Source organism: Lepidochelys kempii, chromosome 10 (genome assembly GCF_965140285.1).
Source record: "Lepidochelys kempii isolate rLepKem1 chromosome 10, rLepKem1.hap1, whole genome shotgun sequence".
NCBI lineage: Eukaryota > Metazoa > Chordata > Testudines > Cheloniidae > Lepidochelys > Lepidochelys kempii.
Genome location: NC_136389.1, coordinates 1805828 through 1822840, shown reverse-complemented (window position 1 = coordinate 1822840; position 17013 = coordinate 1805828). Strand labels below are relative to the sequence as shown.

The following is a 17013-nucleotide window of genomic DNA, read 5'->3' as shown; positions in this document are numbered from 1 at the left end:
GCGTTCTTCTGTCTGCCATAATCGCTTTCGGCTTTGGAACTTTGCTCTAGTTTCTCTTGCTGCTGTGTTGGTGGCTCAGTAGCCTCTGGAGAGAGGAGCTGCAGAGAGAAGTCCCTTACGGTGTGACTGTGCTTCTGCATCATGCATTCCTCTTCTCCTCAAGCTGTGGATCCTCCCTGCCATTGTAACACACATTTCCTTTTAAACAGGAAGGAGACCGAAGAATGAAACTTCAAAACATGGTCAAGTTCCCTCTGACCGGCTTGGATATGACCCCTCACGTCGTCAAACGTAGTCAGAGTAGCTGGAGTCTGCCGTCTCATTGGTCCCCATGGAGACGACCCTACGGACTTGGAAGGGATCCCGAGGACTATGTCTATGACCTGTATGCCGTGTGCAATCACCACGGCACTATGCAAGGAGGGCACTATACAGGCAAGTGCTCTGCAGCTTTAGACTGATGCACTTTCCAGGGTGGATCTCTGTAGCCTCACTGATATGCCGCCTTCCCAAACGTGCAGGATTCTAGCTTGGCCCCCCTGAGCCTGCTAATAAGGGGCCACTTAGTGTCCAATTTTATAGGTGTGTTTTTATGGCCTTTTGTGACCTGCTTACAGGGAACTGGAACAATGCCCTGTAGGCCCAAACTCCCTTCACACGTCCTACCAAACAGCCTGTGCACAGCTTCTTCTAGTGCCAGTAATTCTAGAAACACAGTAAAACAGCGGACTCCAACTCTAGGTGCTTGGAGAACATGATGATGAGGGCTGCTGGGTAGGTACTTAGAGCCCTGTTTGACTCTGACAGGAGTTTGCCTGAGTCTGGAGTGCCAATAGGGTTTTAGAAATGAGCTGCACATTAGATAAAACTACAATCAAATCTGACAAAAATTAGTTTCTCCCAGTCATCCTAACTGCTTTTCTTGCAGATAAAAATGCTAACAAGCCATAATCCTTAGAATGGACGATCAAATTAACCCTCCTTACATCTTACAAAATGCTGTTCAGTGCTCGCCTGCCACCAGAGCTTGTGTTGTATATGTGATGTGGTGATGCTTCAGCTATGTGTGTGCATATCCCAGCAGATCCCTACTTGCGTGGCCTTCTGTAGCTCTAAGGAACAGCTGGCGAGAGACAGGAATTTAACACCTTTCAATGTCTGTGCTTGTGCACTCCCAGCCCAGTGATGAGACACATGCCATTCCTTCCGTGTGTGTTCTCTGGATGGTATAGTCCTGCATCGTTCTGAATAGGTTTAGTTAAGAGACAAAATACAGCAACAGAGGCAAAATGCCACAAACAAACAATAAAACAAATAGAGCTGCCCCAAAGCAGGGGTCCCTTCTCTGGACAGCATGGGGCAACTGTAGGCACCGGCATGTGGGCAATGCACATCTCTGGTGGGCAATGCACAGCAAGTTTCCTGCTGGCCATTCAGAGTATGGGTAGCCAGGATAATAAATCTGTGATCCATCCTTCTCCACTTTGTCTAACTGAGCTTGTGGTAGCGGAAGAGATTGCTTGCAGTTTGTCATACAGTGGATTTGGCTGCTGGGTTGGCAGGAATGAAGTGAATGGTGCCTGGTGCTGTGAGGTCTCTAACGCACTCTTCTGTCTCACAGCATATTGTAAGAACTCTGTAGATGGCTTGTGGTACTGCTTTGATGATACTGATGTGCTGCAGCTGGCAGAAAATGAAGTCTGCAAGCAGACCGCTTATATCCTCTTCTACCAGAGGCGCACGACGATCCCATCGTGGTCAGCTAACAGCTCTGTGGCAGGTAAAGCTGTGCTGGCTTGGTCAAGGAACTTACCTGGTCTTTCCTTATAGAACTGAAGGAAGGGCTTTAGCTTAGTGATCAGATCAGCCTTGTGTCTCACTCCTCGTCAGCCCCTGCTGCACAGGGCTGCTGTGGGAGTGGTCAGGGAGCTGGCGTAGCTCCCTAGCTGTGCCGCTAGCCCTTGTGGCTGCCCGTTCTTAGTGACGATTTCAGCTTGTGCTGACCAGGCAGGAATAGAGACGGCTCCCAAAGAGCTTACAGCCCAAGCTCTGGCCGTCCTAGAGCATTGGCCTGAGTTTGCTCCCACTGAGGCCTCTTCTAGACGCTGGGAAATTCTTCCACGGCTGCTCTTGCACTGGCTCTGTTCTCTGGGGGACCCGCTCCTGTAGCTAATGCACAGGCACTTGTACCCCAGAGATAAAAATGCTGCTGGCCAGATTGCACTAGCATGGCCGGACTCTGGTCTCCTCGGTGCAGAGGGAACCGTAACCAACCCGGCTAGTGTCCATGCCCAGGGAGCTTCCAGTTCAGTTACTGCACTCAGCTTTGTCCCTTCACCCTGCCAGAGGCACGGGGCTTCCTTCCTGGATCCAGTTCAGCTCTGTTTTTTATCTGGGGCACGCTGATCTTGTGTATACAGGGCTTTGGTCAGTCCCCTTTTGATAGGAGGCCAGTCCACGTGGACAGCTCCATGTGTCCCTGGGGCAGCTCCACCTGCATGTTCTCCAGGCATGCTCTCCCTGCTGTAGGCTGGCTGCTTAGCCTCTTCCCAGAATGCACTCCTACAAACAAACTACTTCTACGTGTGTGCACCGTGCGTCAGGTGCCCTGTACCCAGGTTTCATCACCAGATTTGGGCTGCTGGTTGGATCGTTAGCTTCCCTGGCCCAGGCCAGGTACCGATGGGGACTGTTGATCCCTGCCCCCTGGCCACAAACTGAAGGGTTGTTCGTAACTGGTTGAAGTGGCTGTGCCTGGTTACAAAATCATGGGTAAGATGTGATATGGGCAGGGCCTTAAAGAAATCTCAGGAGACTTAATAGCCACAAAGGGAGGCTGATTTTTTTTCTCCCCTCCTTCCCACAAAAGGAAGAAAAATCTCCTCCAGGGAAATGGTACGTGTGCATGCACTGGGGTGGGGCAGGGTTAGAGGGGGATATCACCTCCAAAGGGCTGCGAGTTGAAGAATATAGTAAGGGGAAAGTTGAATATGAAGGGGAGAAAGCGAAGGGGAAAGAGTAAATAGGTGAGTCTTGGAGCCCATTTTGATTTGGATGTTTGTATATGTAGCAGCCAGTCAGATTGCCGGAGCATTATTCTTCTATTAAAATGGGGTTTTTTTGTTTGTTTTTTTTTAAAGCTAACCAGTCTGAAGTTAGTTTGTTCATCCAATTACAATGATATGGTATAAATATAACCTGGTCTGTCATTGGTAGAATCTCACTTAATTCACTAAGTCAACCAAATGCAGCCAGTCAGTCAACTGAAGGGAGTGACTCCATCCATGGTGGGGTTGGATAGAAGCGAAGGCACAGGGGTGTTGGGACAGGGTCAGGATCACTGCCGTGGGTCTGAGTGGCAGCCTGGGCTGCATTCGGCTCTAGTGGCTCTCTTGCTGCAGTTCACATGCTGCTGGAGGAAGAGTTTCTCTTTATGGGCCAAACCATGGGACGTGAATGTGGATTTATTGCTTCAGCTAGTCAGAACATTGCAGTCATGTAGGCGCAGCGCTGGTTTCTGGGGGTTAGAGTTGAATCCTAATGGTAGGAATGTAATTTGGTTGTGATCAATCAGTGCCTTGGTGGGGGGGTGTGATCTGTAATTGGCCACATGCTGCTGGTCTGATCTCAGTGCCCTGACCCCTCTGCAGGCTCTACAAGCTCTTCTCTGTGTGAACACTGGGTGAGCCGGCTTCCTGGCAGCAAACAGCCCAGCATCGCCTCAGCAGCTTCTTCACGACGCACGTCTCTGGCCTCGCTTTCGGAATCAGTTGAGCTGACTGGTGAACGGAGTGAAGATGATGGTGAGCGTTCCGGCACACAGTGTGGGCAGGGGGTTATAAAATCAAAACCGGTCTGTGGATCCAGTGTTTCCTCTCAATACAGACTCTCTCCTCGGATAGCAGCAGAATGCACACAGCCCTGGGAGTGGGCTCCCTAAGCTGAGCAGGGTGAGCTCGGGAGGCAGGCAGGCAGTGTCCCCAGCCTCTGGGAGCAACAGACAGTGGATCAAGAAGTGCTAGGAGACTGAGTGGCACTGATGGGCTGCCCTTTTTGGGAGTGTGGGAACCAGCATAGGGGGCCTTTTAGAGGAAGAAAATGTAAGGGGGAAACCACAGCGTGTGCCCAGCCCCTCTAGAAAACGTTTTTTGTTTTTTTGAGAATTAAGTTCTTCCATGTTTGTAGGGAGCAATATCAGGCTGACACTCCACGTGAGTTTAGTGTAGAGCAGGGGTTTTCAAACTTCATCGCACCACAACCCTCTTCTGAAAACAAAATTCCTACATGGCCCCAGAAGGCGGGCTTAAGCCTGAGCCCACTCGAGCTCTGCTGTCCTGGGGGTGCCAAAGCCAAAGACCAAGGGCTTCAGCCCCAGGCAGGGTCCTGTAACCTGAGCCCCACCGCCCAGGGCTAAAGCCTCAGGTTTCAGCTTCGGCCCCGGGTGGTGGGGCTTGGGCTTCGGCTCTGAGGCCCAGCAAGTCTAAGCCAGCCGTGGCAACCCCATTAAAATGGGGTCATTACCCACTTTGGGGTCCTGACCCACAGTATGAGAACTGCTGGTGTTGTGTTGCCATGCTCAAAGCACGCATGGGGTGCGATCTTCTCATTTCCCCAGGAAAGAGAATGCTAGCAGATTCACCTTTACAAATACCCCAATAGCTGCTGGCTGCACCCTGCTTCTCCAGGATTTCTCTATGTGCTGCTGGCTTAGCTTTCTGAGTTACAAAAGTAAGTGTTGCTCTCTTCCCCTGCAGGGGGGTTCTCAACTCGACCCTTTGTAAGAAGTGTCCAGCGTCAGAGCTTGTCTTCTAGATCCTCTGTCACCAGCCCTCTGGCAGTAAATGAAAATGGCGTCCGGCCATCCTGGTCGCTGTCTGCAAAGCTGCAGATGCGCTCCAACTCTCCTTCACGCTTCCCTGGAGACTCCCCTGTGCGCGCTTCTGCCTCGACACTGGAGAAGATCGGGGAGGCTGCTGATGATAAAGTGTCCACCTCCTGCTTTGGCAGCCTAAGGAATCTCTCCAGCAGTTACCCAGAATCAAGCGACAGCAGCAGGAGGCAAGAACATAGGACTGTGGGCAGAGCCCCTCTGGCTGTCATGGAAGGGTTATTCAGAGAGGAATCTACTGCAAGGAAATCGAATTCTGCTTTCATGGACCCGTATGGGAAAAGCTCGGTGCAAGCAGACAGGAGCCATCTGGCTCTGGACCCTTTTGATAACAACAATCAAATTGCTTTTGTGGATCAGAGTGACTCTGTAGAGAGCTCTCCAGTCAAAGAGGTGAAAGCCCCCAGTGGGACAGGGCTGCTCTCCGAGAAGGCAGATGGCACCCTGAAGAAAGCTCCCAGCTCCAAAGGCATTTCTGAGCCAGATAAAAGTTTGAGGAAAGGAAGGACAGTCTTGTCTAGCCAAGAATCCCCAATTTCTCACTCTTCTTCTGCCTCTGCCCCTCCTTTAAAGACCTCTCAGAAGATTTCCCGTTCCAGAAGCAAGACAGATTCTTCCAGGACTAATGGGCGACATGCATCTCCTGCTTCCGGCCAGGCTAGAAAGGAATCTGGTGCCAAACTCCAGGAAACTGCTTTGTCATGGGCTCAACAGAAACACAAGTCAGTTTCTTCCCCATCCTCCACAGCTGCCAAGAAAACTACTTCGGGCTCAGTGACACGGGGGCCCTCTGCTGGGAAGAGCAGGACTTCAGACCGAAGCCTCAGCAGGGAGGGCTCCAAGGTAAGCCTTGGTTCGGATAAGACCAGTGTCAATTCTAGCTCAAGAACTAGCTCTCCTCGGATAAGCCAGCCTAGAAGTGAGAGCAGAGCAATGGATAGCAAGCATGTGCGGAGCTCCTCTATGGCCAGCCTGAGGTCCCCAAGCATCAGTATGCGTTCAGGTTTAAAGAGGGACAGTAAGTCAGAAGATAAAGGGCTGTCTTTCTTCAAATCAGCCCTGAGGCAGAAGGAGACCCGACGGTCAGCTGATCTGGGGAAGACGACAATGCTTTCAAAAAAGACTGCAGGTGGCTCCTCCAAGCCAGGCAGTAAAAATGTGGCAGAAGACAAGTCAGAGAAGAGCAGCCTCTCACCATCCTCTCATGCAAACACCAAGGTTGCTGTGAAAGAGAAGCTTGTCCCAAAAGATGCCACATCCAGCAAACATTCTCTGCTGTCCAGCCGCAAATCCAAGTCTTCCCAGCTAGACCCCGGAGCGCAGTCTCCTTCCAGTGACAAACAGGCTGCTGACAAGTCACTGAAAAAGTTACCTTCCAGCATGCACATGTCTGCACGGCCTTCTCCGAAACCTCAGTGAGATGCTGCAATCCAGGTGTTTTTCTTTCTCCTGCTGAGAGCTAATTTATGCTGAGTTCTTGTTGTTTCTTTGTTTATGTGCCTAATGTGTGTTTGAGGAGAACTTAACTGCAAATTGGTAAAGCGCCTTTTGATTCTGCCATCAAACCAAATAGCCACAGCTGGCCAGCATTGATACCAAGTGAAGTCCAGCTGGAGTCATAGAATATAAACACAACTGTCCCATAGCACTTGTACAGTCTCTTTATAGAAAAATGCAACAACTTTCTTCAGACACCAGGTTTGAAACCTGTGACTCCATTATACTGTAACTAGCGTGCTTTATAGAACTGTGAACTAATATTCCATTGGTTTTAGTCTAAGCAGGCTCCGTCTGTGTTGATGTGTGGCCTGGTTCTTGGCTGCAGAAGATGCTAAGGGAACTGTGAAAAGAGAGACTGCTGCTTCTTTGTGCTCTCCCCAGTCCCCCATTTTTGAAGCTTTTTAAAGGGCAATATCTCAACACTAATGTTGTTTCTCAGGTATATACTCAGCCAGTATAGGAGGGTTAGCATTAGTGACCGGACAGATCCAAAAGGTACTCCCATGTATGTGTGTGCAGAACAGGGTTCATATTTTCATTCCAACAGGCTTAATTTTTTGTTGTTGCATATCTGGAGACTCCACTGTCTGCTCTAGCTTCCTTTGAAGTGTTACCTAAGCAACAGAGAAAATGACTAGTCAGTTGCCAGCCATTAGCTGTGAAATGTCCATGGTGAAAGATTATTACAATGCCTAGAAAGACAGCTGGAATTCTGAGTCTTGAATAATAGTGATGCTGGTAGGACCCTTATCGTTAAACCCCTGAGAAGCATTTTCTCACAGACATGCTCACAGGCTTCATTGTAGTGGCATCTCTCTATCTGCTGGAGAAGTCAATAGATAACCACATGTTCTCTGCTGCCTTTTTGCATTTTCCGAGTGTGTTTCAACGCATCTCTGTGTGGCCAGGCCACAATGCTGCGGGGTTGTATTTGGACTAATAGTGTAGTCCCACATTCTTCTCTTCATTCTACGTTTCTAATGCTTGCTGATGAGTCCAGCTGCAACAATGTCTTACAAGTCTGGTTTCTTGTCCTTTGGGAAATTCTGTCAGGGTTAAAACACTACATCGGCAACATCTTTGCACACACTTTCTCTTTGAAAGGTGGCTTCTCTTCCCTCAAGTCCTTTGACACACATGTGGCATTGTCTTTTTTTATTTCATGAGATGATGATGATGATGATGAATTGCATTCTCATTTTAAGAAAACAACAAACTGTCCTTCATGTATGGAATTGTGTTTTGTGATAAGTGGTGTATAATAGCCAGGTTGTACTGTGTGCACAAATCATCTCCAGTTTACATTATTATGTACATTAATTCTTTGCCTGTCACATGAACACTTCTGGCTCTGTGAGCTTAGTGTGTGGACAGACCTATTTATTAACCTTTCATGCTCAGTATTACAATAACAAATGACCCTGGAACAAATAGTTATTGTTAAATATCCAGTTCAGTCTCCTCTCTTGAACCTCTTGGGCAAGTTGCTCACAGGTCACTGATTGTGGCTGCTCTTTGATCACTTACACTTAGTTCATCTGCAACAAGCTGTTGAGAAATTTACTTTCAGGGTAGCTTCATCTTGGTAATACACAAGACTTGCATATACGGCCTCATACGTGATTGTGCATACCACAAAGCTCTGTGTAACCTGTGAATACGAACCCATGTGCAGTGTAACCCACACCATCCAGTCCAGACCATGTGCTCTGCAGGACAAGCATTCTTGATACCCAGAAGCAGCGCTCTAGCCTGTAACACTTCTCTGTACTCTACCTGACTTTCCATGTCGTGGATTATGTTTTAAAAGCCAAACATGGCCATAGACTCCATTCATTCCTGTTCCTATAGCACACTTAATGGAGCAAAAAGGGGGAGAGAAGCATGGAAAATTTATTTTAATTTGTGAAGCTGGATTGTTTTGTTTCTTGTACCCTGTTTCCTAAACAGGCAGGAGTTACTGGGCATATTCCTCTAGTCGTAAATTTCTACCTAAAATTTCTGATATTGAAGCATTAGTTTAAGGCTTTGTCGTCTTGAGAGCGCAAACCATGTTAGCTCCTTTGTTGCGACAGCTCTTCTAGCAGAAACACCTTTCCAGTAGGCAGTGCTAACATGGTCCGACATCTCACTATAGGCTGGGCCTAGTTTGATGCACTTTCTAGTGAGGTGGCATTGTGCAAAGTGACCTTATGGAATAGCTTTCCCCTCTTGTGCACTCATTCATTGTGCAAGTCCTGTATTACGTACAGCTGACAGTGGATTTAGGGGTTCCAAGTGGTAGCTTTACTGCTTGTGTTCACTGCCTATTGAAGCAAATTTGCAGCAGCGTCTTGAGACTGACTGTGCTGTAGACCAGTGCTAACCCAGTGCGCCAGCACCATGTGGTGAGTCTGCTCTACAGACCAGAAGCTGCAGCGCCAAAATGGGAACAAGAAGTTTATTGTTGCCAAATATTCTAATAGTTAAGATCAAAAACAGCCAAACTGCCCCGTTCTGGTAGGTAACTCCCATCTTTCTCTGGGGTCTGCGAATAATCCCTCTTGGGAATTCCTACTAGCTCCAAAATCCTCTCCTCTTCTGCAAACTGTCCAATGCGAGTTGGTATCTGCGCCTTTGAAAACAGGACCTATGATACACAGGACACATACGACTGGTCAATCCCGCCCATCTGAAGTTTTTAGAATATTGCCCTCTTCCCATTAATTTTCATCTCTAGGGAAGAGTATAATAACGAAATCTCTGAGTGAGTGACGTGCTGTTCTCCTGTGGCAGACTGCCTGCACTTCATATCTATTTTTGCTGCAGTATATTTTTGACTAGGCAGGCTGAGCCATACAGCAAATCACTTCAGTTTATATAGGGCGGTGGTTTTCTGTTGCTGGTCTCATAAAGTGCACAACTTTGGGCAAAGTGAGTAAAATATGATGGCCATGACTCTTACCAGTAACTAGAACTGGAGCTGTATCTTTATGGACAGATGAAACCCGAACACAAAACTGTCTGGAAAGTGTGATGGTCGTTCGCTGCTTTTCTCTGCATCCTCTGCCCTTGGGTTCTGTTGATATCAAATAGAATGTGAAATTCTGGGGATATGTGATGCTTGACCAGAAAAGAACCACCTTGAATATGAATCTAAGCCAAGCATCTGTCCTGCTAGCCCTAATTGAACCAGTTATGGGGAGTAGATTTTTCTAGGGCCATCTGCATGATTTTGGAGGCTTCCCACTGAGGAGATGATTTGGGGAGGAGGGACATCTCAATCTCTTTCCCTCACTTCCCCATCAATCCACTTTTTCTCCTTCCTGCAAGATGAGAGGAAGGGGAAGCAGTTGGTGTGTGCTGTTGTCTAACACAACAGAGCAATCTTAAATTAGGGGTAACCCCAGTACGGGGTCCCTTTGGCTGTGAGTTTTGCAAGTCCTAAAAGCCAGGTCTGGCAGGGGTTTATGTCTTAGTCCTTTAAAGGTCTTGGACTGCCCTGAAGCAGTTACCTGTACCTGGTTTACAGTAACTTAATTTAGCTTTGGCTCCCAGAGCAGCTCATACCTAATGTGGAGGAGATGCAACCTGGGGAGATGGCAGGACCCAGGATGCCATTCTGATCTCATGGGTTTGTATGCTGGGTCCTGTAGTCTTCATGCCTGCAGCTCTGAAGTAAAGACAAGTGGCTGTAATCCTGCTCCATTTTATTAGTCAGGTGCAGCCTTTGGGCCTCTGTTGAATTGCCAGTGTAGCCTTTAGTGGGGTCGAGTCTGGTCTCCAGCTTGTTTAGCTCACAGGTGAGAATCCTGTAAGATCAGAGACTGGTAAACTGGAAGAGAAAGTTACTAGATGTGAGAGTTCTTTGAGTAGGGAATTCCAGTGTTAGCTCTGTCTTTGAACTTCCAGCAGAGCCACACAATCCTCAGAGGAGACGGGAGAGAGTTAGTCATCTTGAAGGGCTTAATAGATGGTTATAACCATCTCTGGGTGGGCCTGGTGTGAATGAATTTATTTCTTAAATTGTGGAGATTCAAATGTCTCTAGTTACTCGCTTGTAATCCGGATGTCTTGCCTTCTGATTGCGGAAGAGCTGAGCCTTCATTCCGTAGCTAGATTCTTCCTAGAGCCATCTGAAGAAATTATTTTCACCCTTCTGGGCAAGGTTTTATGGGTAGTATTTAGAAGTATGTTAACTATAAGTACATTTTAAATGAAGTGTATTTATAGAGGCACCTTGTACTTTGTGTTACTTGCATTTGATAGACAAACTGGTGCCTACAATTCTTTGTAAGTGTGATAGGTGGCTCACTTTGGATGGATGTACAAACTTTTAACTCTAAAACTCTACGCGATCTGTATGGCTAAGTCAAAAACCACATGCTTTAGATAGAAAACTACCAGTTTAATTACAGTCCATTTGGCCCACTGCAAGTTCCCCAGTCTCTACACGCAGAGCTGTCTCCTTGTCACAACAGAAATTTGAGCATGACCAACTATTCTTCCTAAGAAATGAAGACCATTTTTGCATGGCAATTCTTGCTGTTTCCTGACTGCATGCACTTATTAACTATGCAAGCATTAAAGATAAACTAGAGATTGCACTGTCAGTATCACAAGCTACTAGGTAGACTCTGGGGCTCTGGTTTTGAGTCCCAGTGCAGCTGCATGTCAGCACAGAAAGTATCAAGCACCAGAGAGGAGCATGTATCTAGTTTCTTGCTTTATTTGCACATCTTTGATTCTCTTTCCTTTGCAGAATTTTGGATTACTGACAAGACTGCAGTGTAGAGTAAAGTCAGAAAGGAATCTGAAGTGTTGAAATGAGAACAAACTGTTTTTTTATAGATTTTTAACCGGAATAGCCTGACTCTGTTATGTTCTGTATGTAGCCTGCCACTTTCTATATGGTTTTAATGACCCATTCTGTACATCGTGCTGTGAGACAAGGAGGTCACCCGTAGCAGTGTTGACAGTCTAAAAGAGCTTTTTTAGAATTTCAGTCTCTCAGGGAGTGGTTACCAGCCATTGGCATGTTGCCTACGTTGGCACAGCAGGCTTTGGTGACTGGGATCTTAGGTTCCTCCCTGAATGATAAGCTTTTGTCCTAGGCCCTGCTGTTCACTGGCTGTCTACAATCCATTGTGTACCCCAGGCTATGACCACCAAGCCTCAGTCCTGTGTGAGTGCAGACTCCATGGTTGGTAGAGCATGCACGGCCTAATGGGAGCATCATGGGGTTGGCTGAGGTCTTAGCTTGGTACCGGTGCCCTAGGAGGTTGAGAACAGCTGGTCTAAGAGACTGTGCCCTCTTAATTCAAAGGTGGGTTTCAAGACTTCTTGAGGGATTAGGCATTTTTAGTACGGAAAACTGAAGAGCCACAATGAAATGTGTTTATAATTTTTCTGGAAAACTGAGTGTGACCCCGATAGGAGATATTCCCTCTTATAGAGACATCTTTTCCATCGCCAACAATCCAGTCAGTCACTGGTCACATCTAGGACATCCTTACTGCCTCCATTTCTTTGTGGCATCTGTTCCAGGACCCTTTTTTCTCAGCTCAACAGCAGTTATAAAGAACGTTTGTTTTGAAATGACATTCCAAATCATTTTACTGTAATCCTCTTTATCTTTGCTGTCATTTGCCTACGACTCTGAAATAATTTGGCAGTATCTCATGTTATCTGTGGAGGCAACTAAAATTTAGTTTTAATCTGTGGTGAGATGAAAGTACTACATGGTTTTCTTAATAAAAGCACCATAAAGCGTTTGTTACCACTGGGAGCTTTATTTTGCAGAACAAAGGTAAAATGAAGATTCCTACAGTATCTTTCTGGTTTTTCAAAGCTTAGCGGGGTTTTTTAAAAAGCCACTAACATCCAGTATACCTGCAAATAGTATTTAAATGGCACAGATTAAAACTAGGTGCAAACATACATTCTATTCCACTCTTAAGGTCCTGCAGCACAAACCCTTTTCAAGAAAGCTTGTGTTAGGATGCAGCATTTGTGCAATGCAATATGGAAATGTTTCTAGGTGCTATACAGCCTTGGGTAGTATTAAACACCAGGGGATATAGGCTACACATGGCTAGAACACTTGGCCTTCAGAGTATACAGGTTTGCTCACCAGCTGTGCCTCACCATTGGTTAAAATTGAATTTTAAGTCCCATTACAAATGCAGTTTCTCTTCTGGTCACCAAATTTCAGATTTTACACTGGAATATCTACAGTTCTAAAAGCTGCATGTCATATCACTGTACGCTGACACTGGGCAGTGGGGATCACCCTACCTTTGATACTCTTCTGTATTTTAATGTTTTTGAACTGTACAGTAATCTGGAAAGCAGGCTGTCTTTACTTGGGGTTGAACATTGTACCATAAAAACTTTTAAATTATTTGAGGACAAGTGCATGAGACTGTGATGCCTTTTATTATTTATTTGTATGTTTTATTATTCGAGGTGTATGCACTTTTAATATGCAGAATTTATATTTTTATGTTAAAAGATCATTTTCTTTCAGAAAGAAGAGTTTTGAATACAAGGAATTGGAATTAAGTGGAAAAAGTGGGAAAATGTAATAAAATACAATAAATTTATTACCATGCATCTTGGTTGTATGAGCTTTCTTCAGAGGTGAGGGGTTGGTGCCTGCTACCCAAGGCATGTGGTTCGGATTCACCCCATAAACCTGCCCCTTCTTCATATCTGCGATACTCCCTGTTTTTCCCCTTTCTCCACTTCGCTCCACCTTGGCCACGGACTAACTTCTCCCTTTGGGGTCTCACTGCCATTTCTGGGTTGGCCTCCCTTCCTTGCTCAAACCCTTTCCTGAACCTGGTCTGACACCACATCTCTCCTGCCAGTTCTCTCCTTCAGGCCAGGCCCAGGGACACACATAAAGATGGCATTGTCATGCTGTGGCCACTCACCTCCAATCAGCCCCCTGGCTTCACCGGGCATTCCCTCGCCCTCCTCTGTTTGCATGCTACTGCCTGGACTTGTGAGCTCTAGAGTACAAGGACTATGTGGCTTTGAGTGCAGTGTGTCTAGTATACAGGTGGTATACAGAGCCTTTATACCTGACATGGCAGTTTAGTGACCGGGGGCAGGGTTGTCTCTTGTCCCTGTGAGCAAATAATAGGAGATAAGCCAGATCCAAAGGCACTTCTTACAGTTAGATGAGATTCTACGATGTTCAAATTACATGGTTCGTGTCTTGCTGGTGGGTAGCGTAGAATCTCCTTTGTGGCCGCTAGATGGCACAACCATCCTGTTAAACCCTGACAGGGAGGCAAGTTTCAGAAACTCATCTGGAGGCTCCTCAGGTCTGCAGACTCCGAGAGGAGTGAAATGTTTTGATGCCTTGGGCTCGGTGGGTTTATATACCACTGAGGCAGGATTTTCATGGAATTGGTTTTCCAAGGTGCAGCGCAGACCTAAAGGGAGCGAATGTCCATGATTCCGGTGTTGGCTCAGAGCCCCTTGTTGGATGCACGACAAATCCTACTTCACTCCACTGCCTCATGCCCAAGGCCCCACTCCGCAAGGTCACTTCCTGCTCCGCTTGGAAAAGTGTCCGCAGCTAAACCAGGGCTTCACCCAGTCCCTCCCAGAAATCCACCCTCGTACTGCTCTGCGCAGCTCAGCTCTGCTTGGGCCTGGGATGGCGTGGTAGGTTGGTAAGGCGCTGCTGGGAACTTCAGGCAACCCAGGCCGCTCCCTGGCCCTGAATCACTTTGCCGTGTGCTCTTCAGCAAAGACAGAAAGATCCAGTGTGTCGTCTTCAATGTCAGTTCACCCTTGCACGGCGGGGGAGGCAGCCTGGGAAACCAGAGGGTTCCATTGCTGCCCAGGGCAGTAGCGATCTAGAAGTTGAATTCCATCTCCTGACCAACGGTGGGTCGGAGAGCACACTCAGTAAAAGGCACAACACTCGCATCTCTTCCTCAGAGGGCTGGGAAGCCTTCCACTCCAGGCCACCAAGGAGTCCTCCAGCAGAAGCGGGGAAGACCAGGCATGGTTCCTGTTTGCTAAGGTTAAGGAGAAGCAGACCCCCTGCCCCATCCCGCTTTTCTTTCAGGCCTCCTCTCTCTCGGACACTCAGGATGTTGGATGTTCTGGTTCGTGTGCTGCCGATGGCCGTTGCTATGTTGGACTGGAATCCCCTTGTGATGCCCTGAGGAGGGGAGATGACAAGCTGGTGCAAGCCTCATTTATCTTGGTGAGTGGTGGTCTGCGGGGAGCAGGCTAGCAGTCTGAATCGCTCTGATTCCTGTTTGGCTCCCTTGGGTGGATTCCTCCAGCCCTTCCCGTGTCTGCCATGCCCCCAGGCTGGTGTCTGGGGACGGTCCCCTTATGCAGGGTGCAGGCTCCTCTCAAGCAGCCTCACTGTCAGGCTCCCTAGTAAAATGGGAAGTCTTGGGCCTCTGCTTAGCAAAGGCAGCTGGTTCAATTCTCTGGCCATTTGCTTCTGCCTCTCCAGGAGGAACTGCAGAGTCCTACAGCTGCGATTCTCACGGGAGGGAGCTGGGAGGCTTCGCATTCAGGTCTTGTCTGACTCCTGCCTCTTGCTCCCATTTGCCTTTCGTTTTCATGCTGGTTTCGGCAGAACTCTCCTCAGATCTCTTGCGCTGGAGCAGTTATTGAAATGCAACATGTAACTTCCCTGTGTACATTTCACTATTCGATTAGCCTTTTTTAATGGCCCCTTATTGAACTGAGGCTTAAACTGGGTAAGACTGATAGTAATAGACCATTTAATTGTGTGCTTGCCTAGCTCTGTCCTAATTAAATATTGTTTTTCATTTGGTGGGTTATGCAGTGATGGTTTTTCCCCGTCAGTGACGAGAACATGGGAGCTCTCCTGGAATGTAGATGAGTTGCTGATTGATTCTATGCTGTCAGAACAGGGATGTACAGTAGTTCTCCAGCTCCATTGCTTGGCTTGTTCCAGGCTGTGCTGGCGAACGTGCTGGAGGGAGTGCTCCAGCCTGGTTGTGGGGCTGGAGGAGAAGGGATTGGAGAAATCTCCAGTTCTGATGGGTGATTACAGCTCCAACCAGCTGTTTGCTTGTGACGAATTCTGATGTCAATGAACACTCCAGGCTGTGGTCAGGCAGGCTGGGAGGTGGCTCCTGTTGTCGTGGCTAAGTACGTATGGAGCTGGGCTGCTTGAACCGGAAGCACCGTGACAGTCTGTATCCCTATGTTCATCCTTTCTACAAAACTATAATGGATTTTGTACAAAGTATGCCTTGTGAGGTTTCATTCAAAAACCTGTATTCCGCTGAACATTATTGTCCTGGTAAAATGTGCGTGGCAACATTGTATGTAAAGTTATAAGATTCTACTCTATAAGACATGTTCCAAGTCTGGGGAAACCACTTCAAACCAGTTCCCCAGAGACAAAAGGCTAGCCAACACTGGAGCCAGGTGTCATCAACGTCAGATGGACAATTACCTGGTTAAGTGGTCATTCTTTGGCAGGAAAAAGGGGGTGAGCAAGAAATTTACATTATGGCCAAGGAACAGCTGGAAGTTCTTGTCCACACAGACATCCTATCTCCCGAACCCCAGCTGGAGATGATTTTCCAGAGGAAAGGCAAAGTATAAAAAAAAGGGGAACAGAGCCCCCCAAATCTTCTCTCCCTTCATCTCTACTCACGGCATTGACAATACTTGAAAGACAAAGGAAGCATCACTGGACTGGGGAGGGATCCTGGCTGAAAGATTCAGTCAGACTGCAAAAGCATGTGGTGAGAGAGCCATTTTGCTTTGAATTCACTTAGCTCGTTAAGTTAGGTATTTGTTTTACCTTTTATGCCTCATTACTTGTAGTCACTTAAAAAATATCTGTAGTTAATAAAATAGTTGTATCTAAACCAGTGTGTTTGGTTGAAGTGTTTGGGAACCTCCACTGGAGATAATAGGGGTTGTGCATATTATTTCCTATTCATGAAGGGATGGAGTTTCTATAAGCTCGCATTGTCCAGAGGAGGAGAGAGCTGGGCGGTACAAGATGCACATTTCTGGGGACAAGTCTGGGACGGGGAATTGGCTGGTGTCACTTGGTAACACAGTTCGGGAGTGGGCGGCTGTCGCACTCGTGCAGCACAGCGGGGAGTAACGTAGAGGCTGGAGGCGGGGTGTGCGGACACCAGGAGTGGGAATGCTCACAATGAAGCAGTGTAAAAGGCACCCCAGGTTGGAGCACTGAGGGGACACAGTATGGAGGCTTGAACAGCTGTAACTAGGGTAACGTCCCAGTCCGGCTCCAAGGACCAGAAGGGCCGGTTAAGGATGGAATGGTGACTTCTGAGCCCAGTGCGGAGCGGCGTACCCTGGTCTAGGCAGGGTCCTCTAGCAGGTACCTCCACCACTGAGTGGTGGCAGCACCGGGGCTGGGAACAACCAAAGACGGGCCAAGAGCCTCACATCTTTCTTTTTAAGACCTCATGACTTTCCGGGTCTGACCTGTGCTTTGTGAGTACGTAGGGCTGCTGAGACTGGTGCCGTGCGTCTGCTGGCGGGGTTCAGGCTGCCGTTCTGGGACTGGTGGAGCCACTGCGGTGGGGATGGTGTTTGCAGGAGGGGTTGGGGAGACTCTCCTCAGACACGTAGCCTCTGATGACCAGGCG

The 17013-nt window shown here is 47.7% G+C and overlaps 1 protein-coding gene across 2 annotated transcripts in view; it reads left to right on the top strand.

Moving 5' to 3' along the window:
• USP31 (ubiquitin specific peptidase 31) overlaps positions 1-14749 on the top strand; it is a 67853-nt gene extending 53104 nt beyond the window's left edge. For both annotated transcript variants that reach the window (XM_073361599.2, XM_073361598.2), the window contains 4 exons: positions 210-435; positions 1622-1780; positions 3651-3803; positions 4755-14749. In XM_073361599.2, the coding sequence (XP_073217700.2) occupies positions 210-435; positions 1622-1780; positions 3651-3803; positions 4755-6307 (2091 nt within the window). In that variant the 3' untranslated portion in view covers positions 6308-14749. The remainder of the gene's footprint in view (positions 1-209; positions 436-1621; positions 1781-3650; positions 3804-4754) is intronic.
• Positions 14750-17013: the final 2264 nt, after the last annotated feature.